Genomic DNA, 22538 nt, shown 5'->3' on the forward strand with positions numbered 1-22538 from the left:
AGGAATATATTTATATATATATATATATATTTATTTATAATTTTCAATTAAAAATTGGACTCTATTAAATGGAAGAAGGAATTATCATTTTGTATTGAATTATTTTTTGTCATGCAATTCCTTTATCGTGGGACTGCGGGCATAGGGGTATATTATCTATATATATATATTTTTTATATTATATTATATTAAATATATAATATATTGTCTGTATTGATATTGTGGTATTTTATCACGTTATGCTGTCAATAGAGTGCGGTCAGTCACGAAACCAATGCTAAAAGTTTAGAGGATAAAAATGTCGATTTCTTTTTTTTTATCGATTCAATATATATATATATTTATAGCACACTCAGATAAAAAAAAAAAAAATCTAAATATTATAGAAAAAATTTCAACAAAATTGCATAAAATTGAATATTTTTTATTATAAAAAATAAAATTTAAAGGATAAAAATATAAATTAACAAACAGATAACTTTTTTTATGATTTTTTATATTACTATCCCCGTCGGGCTCTAAAGGTCCATCTATTTTTTGCGTGTTGATATTTGAATATTAATTATTATATCAAATATAGTGCAAATTAAGAAAAAATTACAAAAATATTCAATTAGAGTATTATAATAGAAGAATATTTTTACATATAATTATACAAATATAATGATATTTTTAAAATTAAATATAATAATACAAAAAATAAATACGATCTTCAGAGGCAAACGTAAAAATATAAAATTAAAAAATAAAAATGATAAATTACTAAAATCATATATACTACTCCAGACACGGTATTTTATTTTAAAAAAATATAATTAAGAAATAATTAAGAATATATTACTAAAAATAATGATTCTATAATATAAATAATTAAAAATTAAGATTAAAATAACTAATTAATTTAATTAAAATTTAAAAATAATAAATTAAAAAATTTAAAAGAAATTAAAGTGGCACAAAGGAGTATTATTTTATTATTTTTTACAATACATATAGCTTGGAGCCGAAGCTCAGCTTACCCCTAACCCATGTAGAGCCGCCGTGTGGCTTAAAATTCAACACATTCCTTTAATATATTATAAAATATAAACGGCCTTTTTATATTTTATTAAACAATAAAAGATGTGTTTTTTTCCCTCTACTTAATTTTCTTGTCCGAAAAGAAATGCAAAATAAATATCCGGGGTCAAGTTACATCGTTCAATCTGCCAGTTGAAATCGGCAGCACTCGCAGGAGGGGTTTTCGCGCAATCCGATTATCTAGTCAATGCATCTGTATAACGCCTGGCTGCCGCCGCCGGTGGCGGAGGAGACGAAGCGAGAGAAGGAGGCCTTTGCCGGAGTCGTAAAGTCCGTCGTAGAATCCTACAACCGTGATGACCCCGAATCGGTTTATACAACTCTTAAATGGGTGTCTATTATTGATCTGTTAAGTCGATTTTCAATTTGTTTTATATACTGCTTTATTTTCTGCCAGCAAATTTTTATCAATGTTTGTTGGTTTTGTCAATTTTCTGCTTTGTTATTTTTCTCTTGAATCGGTTTACGTCGGTATCGTCTACTGCAAGTGATAGACTGTGGTTATTTTTATTAATGTTTGTTGGATTTGTTAATCTTTGTTATAGGAAGATGGATTTATTGTAATTGAATGAACATTTCTCTGCTTCAAGTTTGATTTGATTGTAATACAAGGGAATAACAGATTACAATATATCCAGCTAAATAATTTCAATATAAATATTCAAGTATTCAAGATTAACATTCACTAAATTACTTCCATGCTGGCAGACATAGTTTAATCAAAGATAAGCTACAACTTCATGTAAATCAAACAATTACACTAAATCATATTCATTTTTGCATGCTTCCGATTACTTTAACGGTTTGTGTTTTCTTATTGTGGAAATCTTCAAGTCAAACAATTATATTAAATGATGGGAATCAAATTACAATCAATCTCCGCTCTCTTTTTACTGTTTGATTATGAATCTTGGTGACTTTTTTTTGGTTGGGGGACTGCATGTAAGACTGTACCTGCCCCCTGCATGTAGTGCAGATGATTATTTGTTGCATAATGGTCTGATCTCATTATCATTGGTTCAACAGATATGTGAAGGCTAAAAGTGAGTTAGCGGTTGAGGATGTCTCAACTATTGTAAATGTTGGATTAGAATTGCTTCTTGGATCAGAGAACAAGCTTCATGTTCAGGTGATTAGTCAGTTTCTGCTCTTCCTGAATCAGTCACCTATATGTTATTTACTCTGAGTTTTTGCATAATTTGTTTAAATCAGGTTAGATGGGGAAACATTTTGGCGAAGTTACTGAACAAATACAAGAAAAAGTTGTCCCTCAAAGTTCAATGGAGGCCGCTATACGATATTTTGATTCGTACACACTTTAAAAGGTACACTTTAAGATTCTCATTTGTTTATTTGTTCCTCGCATATCTTCATGTTGGGTGTTCCAACTTAATATACACATATGGGTACATGATAGTCTGCACATCCTGTATGTATAAAACTTGGTGCTTATGTTAACATGGACTTCGGTGTTGTTGTGGCAATTAACATATCTTCTTGTTTAGAATAATTTGTTGTACACTTACGAGAAAAAGTGAATTACGCAAATCAATGTTCAAGTTGTTGGGTACAAGAAAACCCTTTTTCAAGTTTCAGGAAGGCAGGATAAGCATGCGACAAATTTATTTTGTTACTACAACTGAGAAAACCCTAAAATGCGTACCAAATAAATGCTGCAATCTAGTAGTCCTTCGGCTTTGCTGCGTTGGTGAATGTATTTATTTGTGTAAGGTTTCTGATCCAGGAATACTGGCCCTGAAGGGTGGAGATTGAGACAAGGGCACTTTGATACAATAACTTCACTTGTTAGATCTTGCCGAAGATTCTTCCCTTCTGGTTCTGCATCTGAGATTTGGTCTGAATTCAGGTATTTCTCATTGAGCTAAAGGAGGTATCTGTGTGCATGCTTGTTTTTCAACAATAAGCTGCATTTTCCTTAATTCTGGATGATGGGAGAAGAAGTACAATGTTGATTGAATTTAATGGCATTTGGAATTTTGGGACAGCAATACCTTAGTCTTGAGCGTAGCTTGACTAGATTGTTGTGCAATCTCACATAACAAAATAAACCTAAATATGTAAACATCTCACTTTCTACTCTTAACCTCAGTTCCAGTTAATTATTAATTCACTGGGAAAGTAGCATACAAATGAAGGGACACTTATGTCTAGAATTTTATGACATGAGAGCACTGGAAAGTAGCATACAAATGAAGGGACACTTATGTCTAGAATTTTATGACATGAGAGCACTTGTACTTGTAGAGCCTTAAATCATGACATGAGCTGTCGCAACTGTGCTAGAATTCTTTAGGTAAATTTATTTATCGATTATAATGTTACATTTGCATCTTATTACTCATGCTCTTTATAGAAACAATTACAGTGCAGCAAGGTGGCTTGGTAGTTGACAATGTCCATGCTTTGATGAAGGATCTATCATTTGACTTTCTTGTTTTCTTTTTTATTCTGTTTCATCAATTACACTTACTTGATCGAAGCTCCCATGAACTTGTTTGTGACTGGACAACCTTTAGAGCTTTGTTGTAAGGTGTTCTCTTTGATATTTGTTACCTCTATTTAAATAGGATGTTTCTAATGCGTGCAGATTCTCTCTTTTGTTACATTATTTCACTGCATGATACTTGTATTCTCTTATTTACCAGTTATCTCTGTCAGCAGTTTGCTATCTCGCCTGATTTGCTCAGGAGAATGGCTCCATTCCAGATTTTTCTGGTCTATTATATTACATTAATGCGATATTAGTTGGCATCCTTTACACTAGTTTAACACATCGTTATTGGATGGAATTAATTCTCAGATCTCTATTGGAAAATCCATGGCACAATGCTTCTTTTGAAGGTGCTGGATTTTTGCAACTTTTTCTCCCTACAAACTTTGAAAATAAGGAATTTTATGACAAGTAAGGAATCCAATGTGTTCTGTTACTCAGCTATCAGATGATATATGCATGTTTTACAACGATTTCTTTCCTATCATTTCAGAGAATGGATTAAGACTTGTTTAGATCATTGGAATTCAATTCCCAGTTGTCAGTTTTGGAATAGTCAATGGGCCTCTGTCACTGCTCGTGTCATAAAGAACTATAATTTCATTGACTGGGAGAATTTCCTGCCAGACTTATTCAATATATACTTGAATATGTTTGAGGTTAGTTTTTTTATAACTGGTGTATCAATTGAATTTTATTTGTGTGATCCAACTTCAGCATTCACTACTATGTTTGACTGGATATTCACAGCCATTAATTTTCTCCAGTTACTGCTTTTGTTTAACCCTATTCAGGATTTTGTGCATTTTAACTATTGAATGAGGTTGGTATGGCTATGCTTCTGATTAAATGTTTTAGAAGTACATGTTTCCCTTTGCACTTGTCTTGATTAGATTTCAGCTAGAAACCTTCCTAGTGATAATTCAATCTTTTGTGTTCCAATTTCTGCTCTAAGTTTTCTTAAATGACACAGTCTGACATTTACAGATCTATTCTGTTACTCTGCTCCCTCTTTGATATCAATTGTCTATTTTGTGTGATAGGCAAACACAGTGTGTTTTAAATTTTTTTTCAGGTACTATTATTGTAGAAAAAATAATCATGGTTTATATAGACCCATGAACTTGTGCCCCAATTAGATCCCACTCTGAAATTAAAGTTGAGAGGAATCATGTTTAGCTAAGAATTCGAAGACATGGCTTTTTTTAATTTTATATTCCAGTCATTTCAGTTATGAATTGAGTGAATTCATGCATGTCTTAGGTACCTGTGGCTAATGGCGGTGCATCAAATCCTTTTGGCATAGATGTCCCAAGAAACACAAGATTTTTGTTTGCAAATCGGAGTGTAACCCCATCAAAAGCCATTGCTATATCAATAGTAAGATCGCTTTAGTGCCTTGAACTTGATCCACCAAAATTTCATGGACTATACTGAGATCTTGATTGCATATTTGCATTTATGCCATAACACTGCAGGTGTACCTATTGAAACCTGGTGGCTCAGCACAGAAGCACTTAAAGAATTTGGCCGATCTCTTAGAGCAGTCTGTTATCATGATTATTTACTGCAATATTATTATTTCTGCTTTTAGGTTTCGAATATATAATTTATTGCTTTTTGCTATGTTAGATATTATCATCCTTCAAATGGTGGACGCTGGACCTACACATTGGAGCGTTTCTTGTTCCACATGGTGAATTTATTCCAGAAACGCTTGCACCATGAGCAACTGTAAGAGATTCCCACACAGATGATATAAATCCATAACATATTTGGAATAATTTCTAAAGAACCCACTGTTTCAGGAACAACGGAGTCAGCCATCAGTCGACATTATCGTTGGCTCAGTCTGACAGGGTTGCTTTTGTGAATACCATGTTGAGATTGATTGATCGGGGACAATATAGCAAAAATGACCAGCTTTCAGAAACAGTAGCTGCTGCAACATCTATTTTGTCATATGTGGAGCCTTCGCTGGTTCTGCCTTTTTTGGCCAATAGGTTTCACATGGCTTTGGAGACTGTATGTTTATTGCCAGAATAAAGTTACTTTCAGTTTTTTGTTTTCTACTTTCATCTGCTCCGAAAGTGGTTATTAACTTTCTTTTTTAGTTTATTATTTATTTCTTCATCATGCTATTGACTTGTCTTACCTCATCTGCTCTACAGTTATTGTATAAAATTTTAGACATTTCTCTCAGATGATTTACTTGATGAAATGATCAGATGACAGCAACCCATCAGCTGAAAAGTGCGGTGACATCAGTAGCATTCGCAGGAAGATCTCTCTTATTTACCTCTTTGTCAGACTTACATATGAATTCATCAAGTTTCAGCGGAGCTCATTCATATGGCGATCTTCTAATGATTTCTTTGTCCAATTCACTATTTGGTATGGATGCCAATGATCCACCCAAGACCTTGGCGACCTTGCAGTTGATTGGTTCTATATTCTCCAGTGTGAGGCTCTTTACATAGCAAATATGCTTAATTAGGCATTAGAGTGTTAAAAATTTTTCTTTTTATTTGCAGATGTCTACATTGGATGACAATATAAATGTAAACCAGGGTTCTGCAATTCCATCGTTTTGCGCCTCAGAGTGGCTGGATGAGTTCTTGTGTCGACTGTTTTCTTTACTTCAACACCTGGAATCTAGTAATATTTTGTAAGAAACTATGATTGATTTTCCTGCTTCGTCCTGCTTTTATGCCTGCACCTTCAGATGTTTGTATAAGAAATGCTGGACAGCATCTTTTAGTTCATGAAATTTCGAATCAGTAAGGAGCTGTGCTGCAGGAATGAGGGCACTTACTCTTCGTCAAGCTCGGGAACTTTCTTGGTGGAGGATGATGGCCTTTACTACTTCAGTATGCTGGAAATATTACTTGGGAGACTATCAGACACTCTGTACAATCAGGTGAGAGTTTCATGAATGAAAGTAATAATTGATTTCATCATGCATTAATTTGCATTAGATTGATGTTGTGATATTGTATATAATCTTAACAGGCTCTAAAAAAGATCTCCAAATTTGTTTCAACAAATATTCTTCCTGGAGCAGTTGTGGAGGTCGGGCTGCTTTGTGGTGCTTTTGTGCACTCTAATCCACAGGAGGCAGTTGTTCTTCTTATCAAACCAATGTTAGAGTTAGTCATTTCATCATTGAAAGAAACTCCCACTACTGGTTTTGGAAACAGAGCCACTTCAATTGCCTCATTCCCAAGAAAGGTTTCCCACTTGTAATATCCTTGATGGTTTTAGTTCTTCTAGGATGTTGCATCAATTAATTCTTGTTTGTTTTTATAGGAAAAGTCTACAATGTCACCAGCACTTGAAACAGCTCTTGACTATCAGTTGACAGTACTCTCATTTGCAATAAGATATGGTGGTGCATCACTTTTGCATTACAGGGAGCAATTCAAAGAAGTTATCGCATCTGCCTTTGATTCTACATCTTGGAAGGTTTTCTTTCTGCTTATGTTTATCTTACTGTTAAAGTACTGGCGCATTTATGTTCCTGTAGTATGGTAAGAGACCTAAAAGGGTCTGATAACTGCTATTAGTAAAATTGTACAACTTCAGGTTTTCCTAAAGTTAAAATGATTTTGCACCTTAAATTTCCTAATGTGATATATATTTTCCTTTCCAAAAAAAATAAAATATAAAAATATCTGCATACACCTAATGCAAAAGGAAGTGGGCAAAATTTTTATCACTGTCGTTATGGCTAGTGTATGCACCATCCTGTGTAAAAAATGACTGCTTAATGGTGCATTGTTTGTCTAACACTCCCGGGATTTTAATATTATTGGAGTTTCTTTATGAAGGGTGTGCACCAGTTGCTCCAATATCAATCCTTTTTAGTTCTTTTCTGTTTTTATGGTCAGAGATGACTCCTGTTAAGAGAATGAAAAGAACTTTTGTCTAGTTAGCAGGGTGAATATTTTGGGTATGTGGTGTTACAATGTTTCACTATGAGTACATTGTGGATTTGCAGTATTATATTGTTTAACTAGCATTTTCTGTAGCGTCTCTAGTGCACTCGGCGTTACTGCTAACTAGAATAGCCTGATCTAGTTTAGAAGGGTATGTTCAGCATCTATGCCTTTTGGATAATGAAGATCCCATCCTCAATTGGCATTTCAGCTGTCTATGGAATTTAAATATTTTTTTGTATCACTTTTTGTAGGTTAATGCGGCTGGCGATCATGTCCTACATTCTCTTTTGAGAAGCCTTATTCATTATTATCCCGTCGATCAATACAAGTAAACATACATATCTTACTAGTTTCTGTGACCCAATGAGTTCACATACATTATGCACTTGATGCAGTGATATTTCCATATGTTTATATCCACAAACACATTCATCTTTTGATCTGTGGCAATATATCATGTCTTATTAGGTGTGTTAAGCATCATCCTTTTGCTGCTTCTTTAGAGGAGTGGATTGATAGCAAAGATTTTCCACTTGATGAGTCAGTTTTGGCACCAAAATGGCATGTTCCTGTAAAAGATGAAATCGATTTTGCAAATGAGCTTCTAAAGTTGCACTTCGAATCTGCACTAGATGACCTGCAAACAATATGTCAATCCAAACTTCATTCTGATCCAGGTTCAATGAAGCTTATCTTTTTTGAATTGCAATTTTGTTTTCCTTGCAATTGAAGGATTAGTTTCTATCAGATGCATTTATAAAGTTTTAAGAATTTAATTAAAAATAAACAAACAAATTGACTTCATCACCTGGAGATCTTAAAATAATGGAAGGATGACAATGGTGTGAGGGTATCCCTTCCCTTCTCTTGTTCTATCTCAAGTTCCGTTGTAAAAATATTCAGTTGTAGATCTTTTACTTCTCTTTCATCTTTTGACTGACTGCTATGAATATAATGCCCAGGAGATGAGAAAGATCACTTAATAGTGACTCTTCTGCGTGTTGACTCTTCGTTACAAGGAGTTTCATCATGTTTACCTGATTTCAGGCCATCCTCTGAGAATGGGATGGTTGAAGAGTCTTTCAGTTCTCATTTTAAGATTTCTGGTGCAACTGGTACTTGTGTTGGCAGCTCAGAGTTAAGAAAAAAAGCTGCTGATGTAATCCATGAAACCTGCAAGTAAGCTTATTTACTCTACTACTGTTATGATGTGTTTAACTTTGTGCATGTAGCTGATTGAAACCACCATATCATGATATTGCAGATATTTGTTGAAGGAGAAGTATGATGATAGCATTCTTTTAGTACTTTTGATACGCATAATGGATGCATTGGGAAATTATGGTAATGATACCTTGGTGCTCCTTTTTGTCTCAGTGCTAGATTTTGTAAGACATTTTTTGGTACTCTTGCAGGAAGTTTGGAATATGAAGAATGGTCTAATAATAGGCAGGCTAGGAGGCTTGAATCTGCTGCTATTGTAGAGCCTCCTACTAATTTTATTTTGCCATCTAATTCTAAAGGAAAACGAAGGTTTCTTTCTCCTCCCTCCACTGTTTTTTTTTTTTTGAATGCTTTTGATACATTATTTTCCTTGAGGATGCTGAAGATCTTCTGTCATAGGCCACGCTGGGCACTTATTGGAAAAGCTTATATGCATAGTACCTGGAGATCATCACAGTCAGCTTTTCACTTGTTTCGCACAAGTGGAAATTTGTTTCCGTCAGATAGTGTAAAGCTTTTAGTGGAGGATCTTCGTATTCTCTCATTGCATAATTATGAAACTGTTCGAAGGTGAGTTCCAGCAATTCTCTTTATAACTTGTCTTTCCATGGTGTGGCCAAACAATTTGGTTCCTTTCGCAGTAAAGCTGTCAATGTGTGGAAATAGAATCTATTATTTTCAAATTTACTACCAATGTATTCAATAAGTCTGCATTCTATCTTTTCCTCATTTGACTAACAAATATTTTTTCTAAACAAAAGACCTTGGGTTAAAATATCATCTTATCTTTTTGCATTGAGTTTGTTTATTATATATATATATATTTATTATGTGGATAGATCCATGGCTCAACAATTTTGACTATAGCAAACTGTCATTGTATATTTACTTTTGCAATATGCATGTGGTATTCTACACCAAACACTGAGTTATGCTTTCTTCTTGTAATATTGATCATATTCATTGCAAATTGTCTGTCATGTTCTCAGATCTGCGTCAAAATGTATGCTAAAGATGATGAGAAGATGGCCATCGACAATTTCAGAATGTGTTCAAACACTTGGCAACAATTTGAGAAACCCAGGCTTGCCAGAAAATGAAGTCTTAGGTTCTTGTGCAGTACTTTCATCCCAAACTGTCCTCAAGCGTTTAACAACGGTATCACTCTTCCTGAGCTGCTTATGTTAGATTTTGTACAGTGTGTCCTGCAGTTCCTGGGTGATATCCTTCTCGTTTTTCCTTATATACAGGACAAGAAAGCTCTTTCTTCATTCCTTCTAGGAATTTTGTTTAGGTAGCATTTCTTTAAACATACATACTTGGCCTTTTATTTTCCATAATTCTTAAGCAAGTTAATGATAAATGTGGTTAATCTCTTTTTCTTTTTTTTCTTTTTTTTTTTTTGTGTGTGGAAGCTCTCATAATGAATCACAGAAGGCTCAGAAAGCAATTACTGAGGTGAGCTCCTGATCCAATGATTTCATTCCCCCCTTCATGCTTGAGTCCTATCACTTTTGTTTGACAACCCCTGCTTGTTTTGTTGTGGACTCTATTGTCCACATATATTAATATATGGCATGATATCAGCTATTTGTCAAGTTCAATATTCATTTTGCGGGACTTTCAAGAAGTATTTTTGCGGGTCCTGGTAGTCAGGCAGATGGGGCTAACTTCACAGATCTGGTTGCTGAAATTAGATCTATGAGTTTTGAGAGTACCAACTTGCATTGGCGGTAATAAATTAATCTTTGTTTCTTGTAATAGATCATTGTTATTTTCGTTTTGATTCCATGGAACATTTCTATTTTTATTGATAGTCATAAAAGTAGTGGGTGATAAATGCATGCAGTATCATTCCTCACTCATTATATGCATCTGTAAATTATCAATCTTGTTTTGCACATGGAAAGACATTGTTTGCGCATTAAATTTCACGTCATCTCATTTTCAGGTATGATTTAATGGCAAATAGAGTTCTGCTATTGCTGGCGATGGCATCCAGAAATGATCCAAATGTACCTACAAAAGTTTTGAGTCAAATTGCTGGTCTGTTGTTTAAGCTTGATAAATACTGTCTTTCCTGTGCTCATTGAGCTTGGGATTATTGCTTTCAATGTTTGCATGTCTTTTTGTTTAATGTATCTTACCATATCAGCAAGTTAAGTGTTGATTATTTGATGATTTCAGGACACTTTTTGAAGAATTTGAAAAGTCAGCTTCCACAGACTAGAATTCTTGCAATCTCTGCTCTAAACTCCCTTTTGAAAGAGTCACCTTACAAAGTTTCCGCTGAAAACAGTGCACATAGTCTTGCATCCTTGCCCCGTGATACAAAGTCATCTCTTGAAGGAGATTTGTATCGAATTTTTCAGGAAAAAGGATTTTTTACTGAGACTTTGAATAGTCTTTCTCACGTTCATATCATCACTGATATGGATACTGCGTCTTCTAGAGGACATTATGGAAGTTCTTCATTGCAGAGCTTTGCAGACAAGTCAATTACTCAGTTTTATTTTGACTTCTCTGCGTCATGGCCTCGCACTCCAAGTTGGATTTCCTTGTTTGGAAATGATTCTTTTTACTCGAGCTTTGCAAGAATCTTTAAGAGGCTAACTCAAGAATGTGGTATGCCTGTTATACTAGCTTTGAGAAATGCCCTACAGGAGATTTTGGAATCTAAGGAGAGGTCAAAGCAATGTGTTGCTGCTGAGGCATTTTCTGGAGTGCTGCATTCTGATGTTCTAGGTGTTTCAGAAGCGTGGGACAGCTGGATGGAATTCCAGCTGAAGAACATTATTCACTCGCCATCTGTAGAATCTATCCCAGAGTGGGCTGCAAGTATTCGTTATGCAGTCACCGGGAAGGGAAAATCTGGAACTAGGTCCCCCCTTCTGAGGCACAAAGTATTAGGTTGCCTTATGAAACCTTTACCTGAAACTGTCACTACTTCAGTAGTTGCCAAACGTTATACTTTTCTTTCAGCTGTCCTCATAGAATTATCTCCTCCTAGAATGCCCGATTTTGAGATACAGGTTCACTATAATCTTCTGAAAGAGTTGCTCAGTAACATGAACCACTCATCTGCCCAAGTAAGCAAATGTTATCTCCATTGCAGTTCCTTGATCAATGTGGTTTCCATCTTTGTATCTGAGGAATTTATTGCTTCTGCTTTACAATCTTTTTTCTCAGTTTCTTTTGTAATAATTGATTTTCTAATGGAACTGTTGGAATTGGGTTTGAAAATATCCATTTGGCTGGGTGCCATAATTCAATTACAAGTTGGAAACTGGTGGTAACAAATCTCACTACCTTTTTGCTTTGAATACTTGTGGTTAAGGTCCTTGGGGATTTCGGTATTTCAAACCATTCCTTTAAGCAAGGGTATATGAATAGGAAACTTTTCAACTAGGGTGATAGTAGAGGTTGTTTTGGTCAATTCCTATGAAGATTTTTGTCATTCCTGTTTGGGATTAGGTTTTTATTTTATCTATTTTAGACTTTTAGCTCCCCAAAGTTTTGTGTACACATGGTTGTGTAATATTTTAGCTGTAGATCTGTCTTGGATTTTGAATAATTGTATGATTAGTCCTGAATGTGCTTGCTCGGCTGGCAGTACTTCTACTTTCCCATATTTCAATCTAAAGGATTTTATTTATTTCTATACTACTTTTGTGATTTCTACTCACTGGAAACTGTACACAAATCATTGTACAGTTTATTGTTGACAGCTTTTCTGGTCATGTTTCTGTTTGCTTCAAATTTAATGAGTCTAAATCTGCTGTAATTTTCTTGACAACTGCATGCTGAAACTCAATAATCTATAAAATCTTTGAGCTTCTAAATAATTAATATTGTTTTCTTATTCATTCACTTTTCAATGTTGTATCTATATTTTCAATTGTTCTAATTAGTCTATCATATTTAATTTAAAATATTTCCCTATAACAATACAGTATAAGGTGGTTCCATGAGGAAACTTGCTATGGGTTTTATCTAGTGCGCACAAGTTCTGTCTCATTCATCAGTTTATATATGTTTAAACAGGTGAGAGAAGCTATTGGTGTTACCCTATCTGTGCTATGCTCCAACCTTCGACTCTATGCTTCTCTTGTTGATGATCACTTATATAAAGTTGAAGCTAGCAGTGCAGATTTAGAAGCTCCAGGGTGCTGGGATCAATATCTTGTGAAAAGGGCTCCCGAACTGGTAAATAAGATACAAAATGTCACTGCATCGGAAAATATGGATATTGTCACAGACTATATCTCAGAAAATGGGATGTCAAGCGATCATTCTCAAGATGATGTCAAGTGGATGGAAACGGTATCATTTTTCACCCTTTATTATTATATTTATTAATTATTAAAAAATGGTTTAATTTCTCTTCTGAAGTCACTTCAGCTTCTTTAAGGTGATCTTATTCTTCTCCGGTTGCAGTTGTTCCATTTTATCATTTCATCTTTGAAATCTGGAAGGTCTTCAGTCTTGCTGGATGTTATTGTGGAACTTCTGAACCCTGTGATATCTTTGCAGGTAAATCAGTTTGATGAACTTCTATTTGTTTGCTACTTGTGTGCTTACCTTTTACCTGTGTTCATGATATAATTCGAGTATGATATTTCCCCTCTTTACATGCCAATGGACAGCAATCTTGTTTGTATAGCAGTTATCAAACGTTCTTTATAGTGACCTCGATTCAAAATATGATTATGGCTTCTTGTGGTAGAAATGTAAAACACATATGTAGTAATTAGGAGAATCATTGGATTTGCAGATACGTTTTGAATGAGCTGAGTGATAATTTATTGATAATTTCACGCACCATTCAAGTATCTGTTACATATGAAAACATTATATATAATATAAGGCAATTTGTCTGAAGAGAACATTGTCTACATTTTATGTTATTCTGAATCAAGCATGTGTGATTGTATGCTTTAATATACTTGTAAAATAATCTTAACAAGTGTGTGCAGTTTATAGCAGAACATTGTCTGAAAGAGAACACTATACATTTGAGGTTATGTTTCAAACTTGAATTATGACGTTGGATTTAAAAGGCATAGTACAATGGTGATGGGAAATCGTAAATTTCTTGTATGAATATGCCTTACGTATGCACATTCTCGCCTAATCTGGGGATTGCAAGAAAATAAATCAGCATTCTATGCTGAAGATGATGGATTGAATGGTTGTTTCCCTACTATTATGCTCAATGCAAGAATCATCATCTCAGGTATTAGGCTGAACTCATGAATCTATTCTTTATCTTAGGAAACTTCAAACAAAGAATTGTCAAATCTAGCTAAGGCTGCTTTTGAATTGCTAAAGTGGAGGGTGCTTCGAAAGCCTCATTTGGAAAAAGCTGTTCCTGTTATTCTCTCCTTAGCCAATGATCCCAATTGGAGAACCCGATCTGCAACCTTAACATTTTTGCGGAGTTTTATGTACAGGTAACCTTGGCCTCTTGTTGAATTTGGCAGTCATTTTTCTAGGATATCTTAATTTTTTAGGTTATCTTTTCATGTCATTTTTCTGAATGATTCTAAACTCTAGTTTAAATTCCTTTCTGAGAGAGAGTTATCTGATATTTCAAGTTGCCAAATTTCTAGCCAACAACTATAAAGAATATGCAGGGTGTAGTATAAAATAAGTGGAAAATGTAGTATATTATCCCCATCTGTATGCACCAGCCACCAGATAATGTAGTATATTATCCCTATATGTATACACCAGCCAATTTAACTTCTGGAAGCTATTTATTGTAGCAAATGTGTTCCAATATTATGTCACTCCTGGCTAAAATTGTCTTATGATGATTTACCATCTCTGTAGGCACACTTTCGTACTCTCTAGCATGCATAAGCAACAAATCTGGCAAGCAGTGGAGAAGCTTCTAACAGATAATCAACTAGAGGTGATTTTTATCAGATATATTTTCAACAAATATTCAAATGCATATGAATTCCACTCTTCAACATTATCACAGTTACATATTCAAGTCTATATATATATATATATATATATGTATATATATTTTTCACCAAGCAATGTTTAATCACAAGTTTCAATGTTGATTTTTTGCTGGAATTGATGATTCAATATTTTTTGGTCAGGTGAGGGAGCATGCCGCTGCTGTTTTAGCTGGTCTGATAAAGAGTGGGAATGAAAATTTTGTTGATGACTTCCGGAAGAGGGCTTATTCACAAGCAAATGCAGCAATTAAGAACAGAAGGAACAGGTTGTTTATTGCTTTATTAGGCCTTTTTCCCCTCCGCAATATGGAATACTCTCATGCACTTCTCACAATTTTCACCGCAAACATCTCGATGCACCTCTGACATAATTTTCACCACAAACATCCTCATGCATGTGTCATCAAATTCAAAGAATCTAAAAACAATCAGTGTTATGCTTCTATTCCTTATATTCTTTGTCTATTTCATGATTTATAGAAATTTTTTGAACATGCATTACTTACCTGGTTGGTATCATAAAAAATAATTCACACTTTATACCTGCCTTGTCTATTCTAACCTGCCTTCTTTGTTGTTATTTATGCCTACTCAAGTTACTGACGGTCTTGACACTATCAACCATATAGCAATGTCTATGGGATTTCATTAGTCGTGACTCGAGAATATTATACTAGAGAAAAGTTTAGCTTAATCCCATGCTGTTTTAGTATGATTTACATGTCATGTTACGCATTATAATCTTCTAATATTATTTCTAATATTATAGAAAGAAGGCCTCAGCAATGCCCGTTGCATCAGTACATGGTTCAATACTTGCTCTGGCAGCATGTGTTCTATCAGTTCCTTATGACATGCCCAGGTATGCTCAGCTTCTAGCATGTTAATTGCTTTTCCTCCATGAAAGGTTCATCTAGAATAATATTAGACGTAAATGTGCACATATGGGGGTGATTGGTAATGATATCATATCATCTGATAGTTTTTCCCATCCGCAATAATATGAGCTATTCATAGTAAATCTTGCATATAGGTTTCATTTCTGAAAATTTTGAAGAGTCCATTGTTGAAAACATTTGAAGACTGTATTAACTAGTGTTAAAATCTATAGCTTTTTGCTGTGCACTTCTTGTTGTATGTGTGGAGAGTACTAGTAAGAAATTCTAACTTTATGTTGTATATCTTGAGAATGTGCATGCACTCACACAGATTTAAAACTTATTTTATTCTTGAGAATGTGCATGCGCTCACACAGATTTAAAACTTATTTTATTGCATACTTTGGAGAAACATTTTATTCCTTGAAGTTTATAAAACATTACCGATTGGCTGGAATTGGAACTAAACCATTTACTCTTATTGATAAATTTATCACAACCGTAGCAAAACTCGAACTTATTTTTACCCTCTGCTATCAGGGGCATTGTTTGATTTGTCACAAGTTGATTGTTGCTTGCTCCTGTCCCTCGTAGAAATTTATCTCAAACTACATGCTAAAGTGGTGTCTTTCTAGCTGTATAATGTGTTGTTGGACAACTCTTGATATATACTAAGCTTCATTTTGTCCCAGTTGGCTGCCGGAACATGTTACACTACTGGCCCGGTTTGTGTCTGAGCCATCCCCCCTGAAATCAACCGTCACAAAAGCAATTGCAGAATTTCGTCGTACACATGCTGATACTTGGAATCTTCACAAGGAATTGTTCACCGAAGAGCAACTTGAGGTACAGTTCAAATGAGAGTTCTTCAGATAATTGTTTTAGTACAATCGGACTCGGTCGTGGAAACCTCATCAAACTTTTCTTCAATTCTTGCAGGTTCTGGCCGATACATCTTCATCGTCTTCATACTTCGCTTGATGCATACCGTAAACTTGTAATATACCTCTGTTTCTGCTCCACTGGCAAAGTAAGGATTACAGAAGATGATTGTAGTAAAACCATTTTTGGATAGCCATTTGTGCATTGCCTGTAATGTAACAATCTGATTTCTAGACAATATCAGTACTTGGATTTCATATCTTATCTGTTTTGTCTTCTCTAACCCGAGTCTTTATGCTCGCTCATTATCATCATATAGAAAGAATAGCTTGCTCCGGACAGCATCACTTTCTGATGATGAAGATATTATAATATTTGGTCTTTCAAGAAACCAGAGGTTGATTTATAGTTTTTATTGTTGACATCAAGTGTAGTGAGTGTGCAGTATTCTGGAAATCAGGTGTTTCAGAAAAGTCATAGTATTAAGAAGACAAAAGGGAGGGTTTGAATTGGTGCTTAGTTATGCATTGAGTCGGTCATTAGAAATGAATTGGAAGAGACAGGTTGGTACATTTATTTGTTTAGATTGATGCAAGTAAGTTTGTTTGTTTGTTTGATTGATTGTGTTATTTATGACAGGCTGCAGTTGAGGATACGTGTAGTTGCGTGGTGATGGTGATGCTGATACATCATACCTCCTTGTCCTTCCTTTCCTTACCTGCCTCGCTAGAGCAAGGACCACACGTACTTGGCGAATTTCAGGTAAGACCTATTATTATTATTATTATTCAAAATTTAAATATTTGATTCTATAAAATATTTTTTATTAAAAATTAGATAATAATCTAAACATTATTTTGCTTTACTTAACTAAATAAATATATATTTTTTCTTTTTATGGGTTTGAAAAAATATAATTTAAATTTGATATTAAAATAATATTTGATAAGATATTTTTACGACAAAAAAAAAAAAAAATATATGGACTACCTCAATTTTATTAATATACATATGAAACGCATATTTGGGTCCCAAAAAATTGATGGCTCTTAGACGGGCCCCGTAGCACTTGCCATTGCCGGGTGTGGTTTGCTTGCGATAGATGCATCATGCATGTGTGGTGTGTGTGTTTTTTTTTGTTTTTATTATTATTATTATTATTATTATTTAAAAAATATATAATAAGTTGGATGCAAAATTTTATATAAAAAAGAATGAAAATTACATGATTAAAAAAATAACGCTAGCTTTTAAGAAAATTCATTATATATATATATATTTTTTTTTTTTTAATGGGAAACATAACTTCTGTTTATATTACATAAAATAATTAATCAAATTTAATTTTTTATTATTCAAAAATTCAAATCCAATAATTAAAACCCACAAACAATCACAACTTAATGTTTTTTCAATAAAGTAAATAAGACGATAATATAAAAACTAATTAAAATACAACTATCTTTATACATGACAGTAAAATCAACACTTCAGCGATTTGTCTAGTTAATCATATTCTCCAAACTAGCATATTGTAGAGTTTCTTGATCGACATCGATAGCTTGTATTCAATGTTATGGTTTGTGGAAGAACACTTTGGCTTTAGGGTCTCTCTTAGCACGATTTAAGGATTCAACGGCTTATAATATTCGATTTTTCATTTGATTTAATTGAACCAAATTGTATATACTAAAATTAGAATTTGATCTAATTTGGATCATAGACACCTAGCACATGGGCAACACCTCAAGTATTGCAAGCCACATTCATGTCATCCTATCAATTCCGATGTTGGAGGAAGAATTTTTTTATTTTTTATGTTTTTAAATTGTGAGATAAATTTCTATTAGAATTTCTTCGGTTTGAAAATGATAAATGTGTTATATAGAAGACTGAAAAATGAGTCTATAAAAGCTCTTATGAGCCACGCCAGTTTCCATACATACCTTAGATGAAATTAATGTATACCAATTCAACTAAAGACGGATTAAAATGCCGAAATTTTTTAATGCATCAACATTTTTTATATGGTACCATTGGGCGCACAAAAGTTTAAGTAGTTTTCAATTATTTGATGTGTTGTATGAATATTTTTATGTAAAACTCACTCCACACCACAGGACAACATCCCATATTTTTTATTTTTATTTATTTATTTATTTTTATAACGGACAATGTCCTATTTATTTATTTATTTTTTGATAATGTGAGAATTAACAGTAGCTATTAATCTAATATGCTTTGGATAAATTTTCGGTAGAACTTAATACCCTTCAAACTAAATTCAACAAGACAAGTCACACTTAGCAATAATACGTAACATATGGACTTAGTTTGAATCCATAACTTAATGTCATCCCTTATCACAACGTCTATCTTTCAATATAAAGCCGGTGGGGACCAAAAATAGTGACTAAAAACAATTTATATAAAATAAAAATAATAATAAAATAAAATAAGATAGCTCTCAATTTCATAGATTTGCTTTTGATACATACATAAGATTCCGCTTGGACCGCAAGTTGGTATTAGAATCAACTTTCCACCAATTGGATATTTTTCTTTTAAAAAATAAAGGAAAACAAGTAAAGTTAGTATAAGACTCTATCAAATTGGATATTTTTCTTTAAAAAAGGAAATGTTCGTTTATATTTTTTTTTAAAAAAAAAAAAATCAAATTAAACATTAATTTTTTTTATATTTATATTAAAAATTAATTTTATATTCAAAATATCACATGTATATATTACAATCATATCACCACTAAAATTTTATATATATATATATTTTTTCTGATATTATACTTTATAATATTGAATATATATATTCAAATTTATTTTAAATAAAATATATGTTTCCGGTCCAAATATTTGCTTTGTTTACTTTTGGTCCAGATTCTTACTAGTAGTATAATATTGATATTTTTTTTCTTTTTTTTTTTGGGTTCTTGTTAGAATTTTTTTTATAAATTATATTTAGAAAATAAAAAACAGTAAAAAGAAGAACGAAAAAAGAAAAACTCAAATATTTTAGTACATTCAAAATTAAAAATAACAATAATTTACAAGTAAATAACATTTCGTTACTCAATAATAAAACTAACTCCTAACTACACTTCCCAACATGCAACCAAACATATATGTAATACAGACTAATTTGACCGAGAGTTTACGAGTCCGTATTTTCGGGTAGCAGGTAGATGAAAGCAATGCATCCTCATTAATTTTTTGATAAATTCTTGCAAATCAATATATTATATACACACATAATTTGAAATTAAATATAGATAAGCAAGCAAGCAAAGTAGTAATTACTTACTAGATGAACTTAGCTGCAAGGAGGCCTTTGATTGATCCAACAAATGCAAAGATCATCGCCAGCAGCCCCATCAAACTGCACATCCTCAGTACTATTGCCTCCACTCTCCATGCCCCTATCTTCTTCTGCACCAAATACATCTCCACCGGAAAATACAGCACCACCGGCCAGAACGTCACCGCTCCGCCCACTCCGATCACTTGGTTAAAGTATGGGAACATCACCGCAACTCCGGTGGTCAATCCGACATACGCCGTCCGGTAGCACAGCCTCAAGAGATTCAGCTTTCCTACCGGCATTTGCTTCATGTCGAAGCATTTCTCGACGCTCGCATAAAGTGGCTGCGTATACACCTGATGATTGAGATGGACAGATGATGATGTTCGAGAAAGAAACAAGATTTTTTGGTGTTAGTATTCGAAAATCAGCCGCCACCGGAGAATTCACCTGATATCCGCCGACAAGATGCAGGGCAATGCACGCGTTGGCGAAGTCGATGAGCCAATAGGGGTCGTAGAAACCGAATCCTGTCAAGAGGTTTCCGGGAGTCGAGTTCCCAAACGCTGCGTAGCCTAATCCTCCACATAACAAGTTGAAGCCGCCGATGGTGGTGGCTGCCGCCAGGGAGGCCTTCTTCATCGTCACTTTCTCAGGCGGATTTGACTTCATTGTGTCCTACACAACAACTTCAAGCTTAGTTGCATTCTTTTATCGCAAAAAGTAAAACAAAACAACAGGTTTCGACATCCCTCACCATTATCTCGAGGAAAATAAGAGAGTAGGGGGATGCAAAGGCGATGTCGCCGATTGCCTGAGCAATCGACCATGTTTTCTCGGCAGCACTGAACGCTGGAACTCCTCCAGTGCTTCCTTTGATTTCTCCATTCTCTGTTAAAGTTCAGAATCTTCTTCTAAGGTGAAAAATAACCTCAACAAGAAATGAACAGAGCATCTTCATCACATCTATACTGATTATTGATCACTAGAATTACTACTACCTATTGTTTTGGCCAAGCCAAGTGCAGATCCAATGGTTGCATATACCACTGACATAATCGCCGCAACAATGGAAAGCCACGAGGTTTTCCGAAACTCAGGAATTTGAGACATTATAACTTGCACAAATCCAAAAAGAAGCACATAATGAGTGGTTTCGAATTCGCAATCGGCTGTATGGCCTTTAGTATGGTAACAATTCGACATCTGTATTGCTCTGCCCTATTCCATAAGTTTTAATCTAGTGAGTAGCAGAAGAAGAAGGAGAAGACGAGAAGCAAAATCAACATTAGCTATGTATACCTCATGCTGAAGGAGGATGTGAGAGTGTAGACTATCCCTGTCTTGATGTAATTTATGTGAACAACAACACCGCATAGCCAAGCATTTTTCTTACCTGAATCAAAATGAAATGAACATCAATTTCCTAATTGCAGGAGCAGAAGAGAATTGATTAATTTACCTAGAATTGCTCGGACGGCGTCTACATAGGAGGCGTTTCTGCGGTAGGGCAGCAGCAGGGGATCGATTGGATTCGGCGACATGTAGCAGTTGCAGAGAAGCAAGGCGGATGTTAAGGTGAGCGCTGAGAAGACGAGCATGGTAATCGGACCGGCGATCCATCCTAGCTGCGACATGCTCCACGCTAGTGACAGCACTCCGGAGCCGATCGCTGCCGTCGTTATATGAGCCAGCGCCGTCCATACGCCTCCGGATCTTTCTTCTGAATAAAATAATTTCGTATTTTCGAACTGTTCTTAGATAATCTGATTCAATTATTTGGTTCGAGGAGCGAGAGTGAGAGTGAAATTTTGAAATGGAAAAGGGAAAGGGAAAGGGGAATTTAACTGACCTCTACGACCGACTTGTTTCTCAATCATCGGCGATGATTCTGAAGAAGACGACGAATTGGAGTTCAATAAGAAGGTTTTGCCATCGTCGCCGTCGCTGCCGCCTTCCATCGCCGGAGCTTAGTAGCGCCGATCAATTCAGTCAACGGGGGATGCATTAATGTGCCGAAGAAATAGGTCTATATATATATACATATTATTGGTACGGAAGGAGGAAATATTTATTAATTTTCTACTATGTATCCACAATAAATTTTTAAAAATTATTATATCAAATATTTCTTTTAATTAATAAAATATTATATTAATATTTTTTTCGTTTCAAATGTTTCAAAATTTTAAGATTCCAAAAATTAGTTATTTGATTGATTGTAATTTGAAATGAAATATTTAATTGAAATTTTTATTAAAATAGTAAGTAATTGATATTCCTTTTCTTTAAAAAATTTATTTTTACTTTTCTTTATTTTCATTTAAATTTTTTTTTTTAAGTGAAAAAATATCACCTTTTATTACTATTTATTTTTTTTTTATTTTTTTTATTGTTATCTATTTTTTTATTTTCGGTTGAATGAGCATACAATTGAATAACGAAAGAAGTAACATTTTTAAAAGTATTACTCATTCCGTCCCATAATATAGTATCAATTTTTTTATTTTAGTCCGTCCCATAATATAGTATCAATTTTTTCATTTTAGTCCGTCTCATAACGAAGTATCAATTTCTTTTTGTATTATCTATCTAACATTACAAATACCCTTACAACTTACAATATATTGCACAAATGTCATTACCTTTGTATCACACGTACTAATAAAATTATTTTAGTTATTTCTACTTTATTCATATTATATTCCAATATAATACTAATATTTTTAAA

The 22538-nt window shown here is 34.0% G+C and overlaps 2 protein-coding genes across 3 annotated transcripts; one reads left to right on the forward strand and one right to left on the reverse strand.

Moving 5' to 3' along the window:
* The first annotated feature begins 1147 nt into the window (after positions 1 to 1147).
* Positions 1148 to 16754, forward strand: LOC127249565 (proteasome activator subunit 4). The gene is made up of 35 exons (XM_051272447.1): positions 1148 to 1428; positions 2107 to 2209; positions 2293 to 2405; positions 2825 to 2947; positions 3902 to 4003; positions 4086 to 4251; positions 4856 to 4972; positions 5071 to 5138; positions 5225 to 5326; positions 5401 to 5617; positions 5821 to 6054; positions 6127 to 6260; positions 6392 to 6512; positions 6605 to 6823; positions 6902 to 7057; positions 7785 to 7861; positions 8002 to 8210; positions 8496 to 8712; positions 8798 to 8877; positions 8949 to 9066; positions 9157 to 9327; positions 9747 to 9915; positions 10008 to 10051; positions 10173 to 10215; positions 10345 to 10490; positions 10709 to 10803; positions 10945 to 11846; positions 12802 to 13080; positions 13195 to 13290; positions 14032 to 14210; positions 14593 to 14674; positions 14874 to 14998; positions 15502 to 15594; positions 16303 to 16456; positions 16550 to 16754. The coding sequence occupies exons 1-35, from the start codon at positions 1268 to 1270 to the stop codon at positions 16589 to 16591; spliced, it is 5457 nt and encodes a 1818-aa protein (XP_051128404.1). The 5' UTR covers positions 1148 to 1267; the 3' UTR covers positions 16592 to 16754.
* Positions 16755 to 19507: 2753 nt separating this feature from the next.
* Positions 19508 to 21813, reverse strand: LOC127249994 (probable amino acid permease 7). Of its 2 annotated transcripts, none has more exons than XM_051273124.1 (7): positions 21660 to 21813; positions 21270 to 21530; positions 21110 to 21203; positions 20809 to 21023; positions 20565 to 20698; positions 20258 to 20485; positions 19508 to 20163 (listed from the first exon to the last, which is right to left on the reverse strand). In XM_051273124.1, exons 1-7 carry the CDS (start codon positions 21766 to 21768, stop codon positions 19810 to 19812), a joined length of 1395 nt encoding a protein of 464 aa, XP_051129081.1. In that variant the 5' UTR covers positions 21769 to 21813; the 3' UTR covers positions 19508 to 19809. The 2 variants fall into 2 exon arrangements, with proteins under 2 accessions (XP_051129081.1, XP_051129082.1); XM_051273125.1 differs by having other exon boundaries at positions 21270 to 21573; positions 21660 to 21796.
* Positions 21814 to 22538: the final 725 nt, after the last annotated feature.

The sequence above is a fragment of the Andrographis paniculata genome, unplaced genomic scaffold (genome assembly GCF_009805555.1).
Source record: "Andrographis paniculata isolate CXL003 unplaced genomic scaffold, ASM980555v1 Contig36END, whole genome shotgun sequence".
Taxonomy (NCBI): Eukaryota; Viridiplantae; Streptophyta; class Magnoliopsida; order Lamiales; family Acanthaceae; genus Andrographis; species Andrographis paniculata.

What these genes read in the sequence shown, in the direction of transcription:
- LOC127249565 (XM_051272447.1), top strand. Translation starts at nt 1,268, where the DNA reads ATGCATCTGTATAACGCCTGGCTGCCGCCGCCGGTGGCGGAGGAGACG. An exon ending in GGATGCATTGGGAAATTATG is followed by an intron (nt 8,878 to 8,948) that starts GTAATGATACCT and finishes GTACTCTTGCAG; the next exon opens with GAAGTTTGGAATATGAAGAA. An exon ending in AATTCTAAAGGAAAACGAAG is followed by an intron (nt 9,067 to 9,156) that starts GTTTCTTTCTCC and finishes CTTCTGTCATAG; the next exon opens with GCCACGCTGGGCACTTATTG.
- LOC127249994 (XM_051273124.1), bottom strand. Translation starts at nt 21,768, where the DNA reads ATGGAAGGCGGCAGCGACGGCGACGATGGCAAAACCTTCTTATTGAAC. An exon ending in CGCCGTCCGAGCAATTCTAG is followed by an intron (nt 21,204 to 21,269) that starts GTAAATTAATCA and finishes ATTTTGATTCAG; the next exon opens with GTAAGAAAAATGCTTGGCTA. An exon ending in TGGCTTGGCCAAAACAATAG is followed by an intron (nt 20,699 to 20,808) that starts GTAGTAGTAATT and finishes GAACTTTAACAG; the next exon opens with AGAATGGAGAAATCAAAGGA.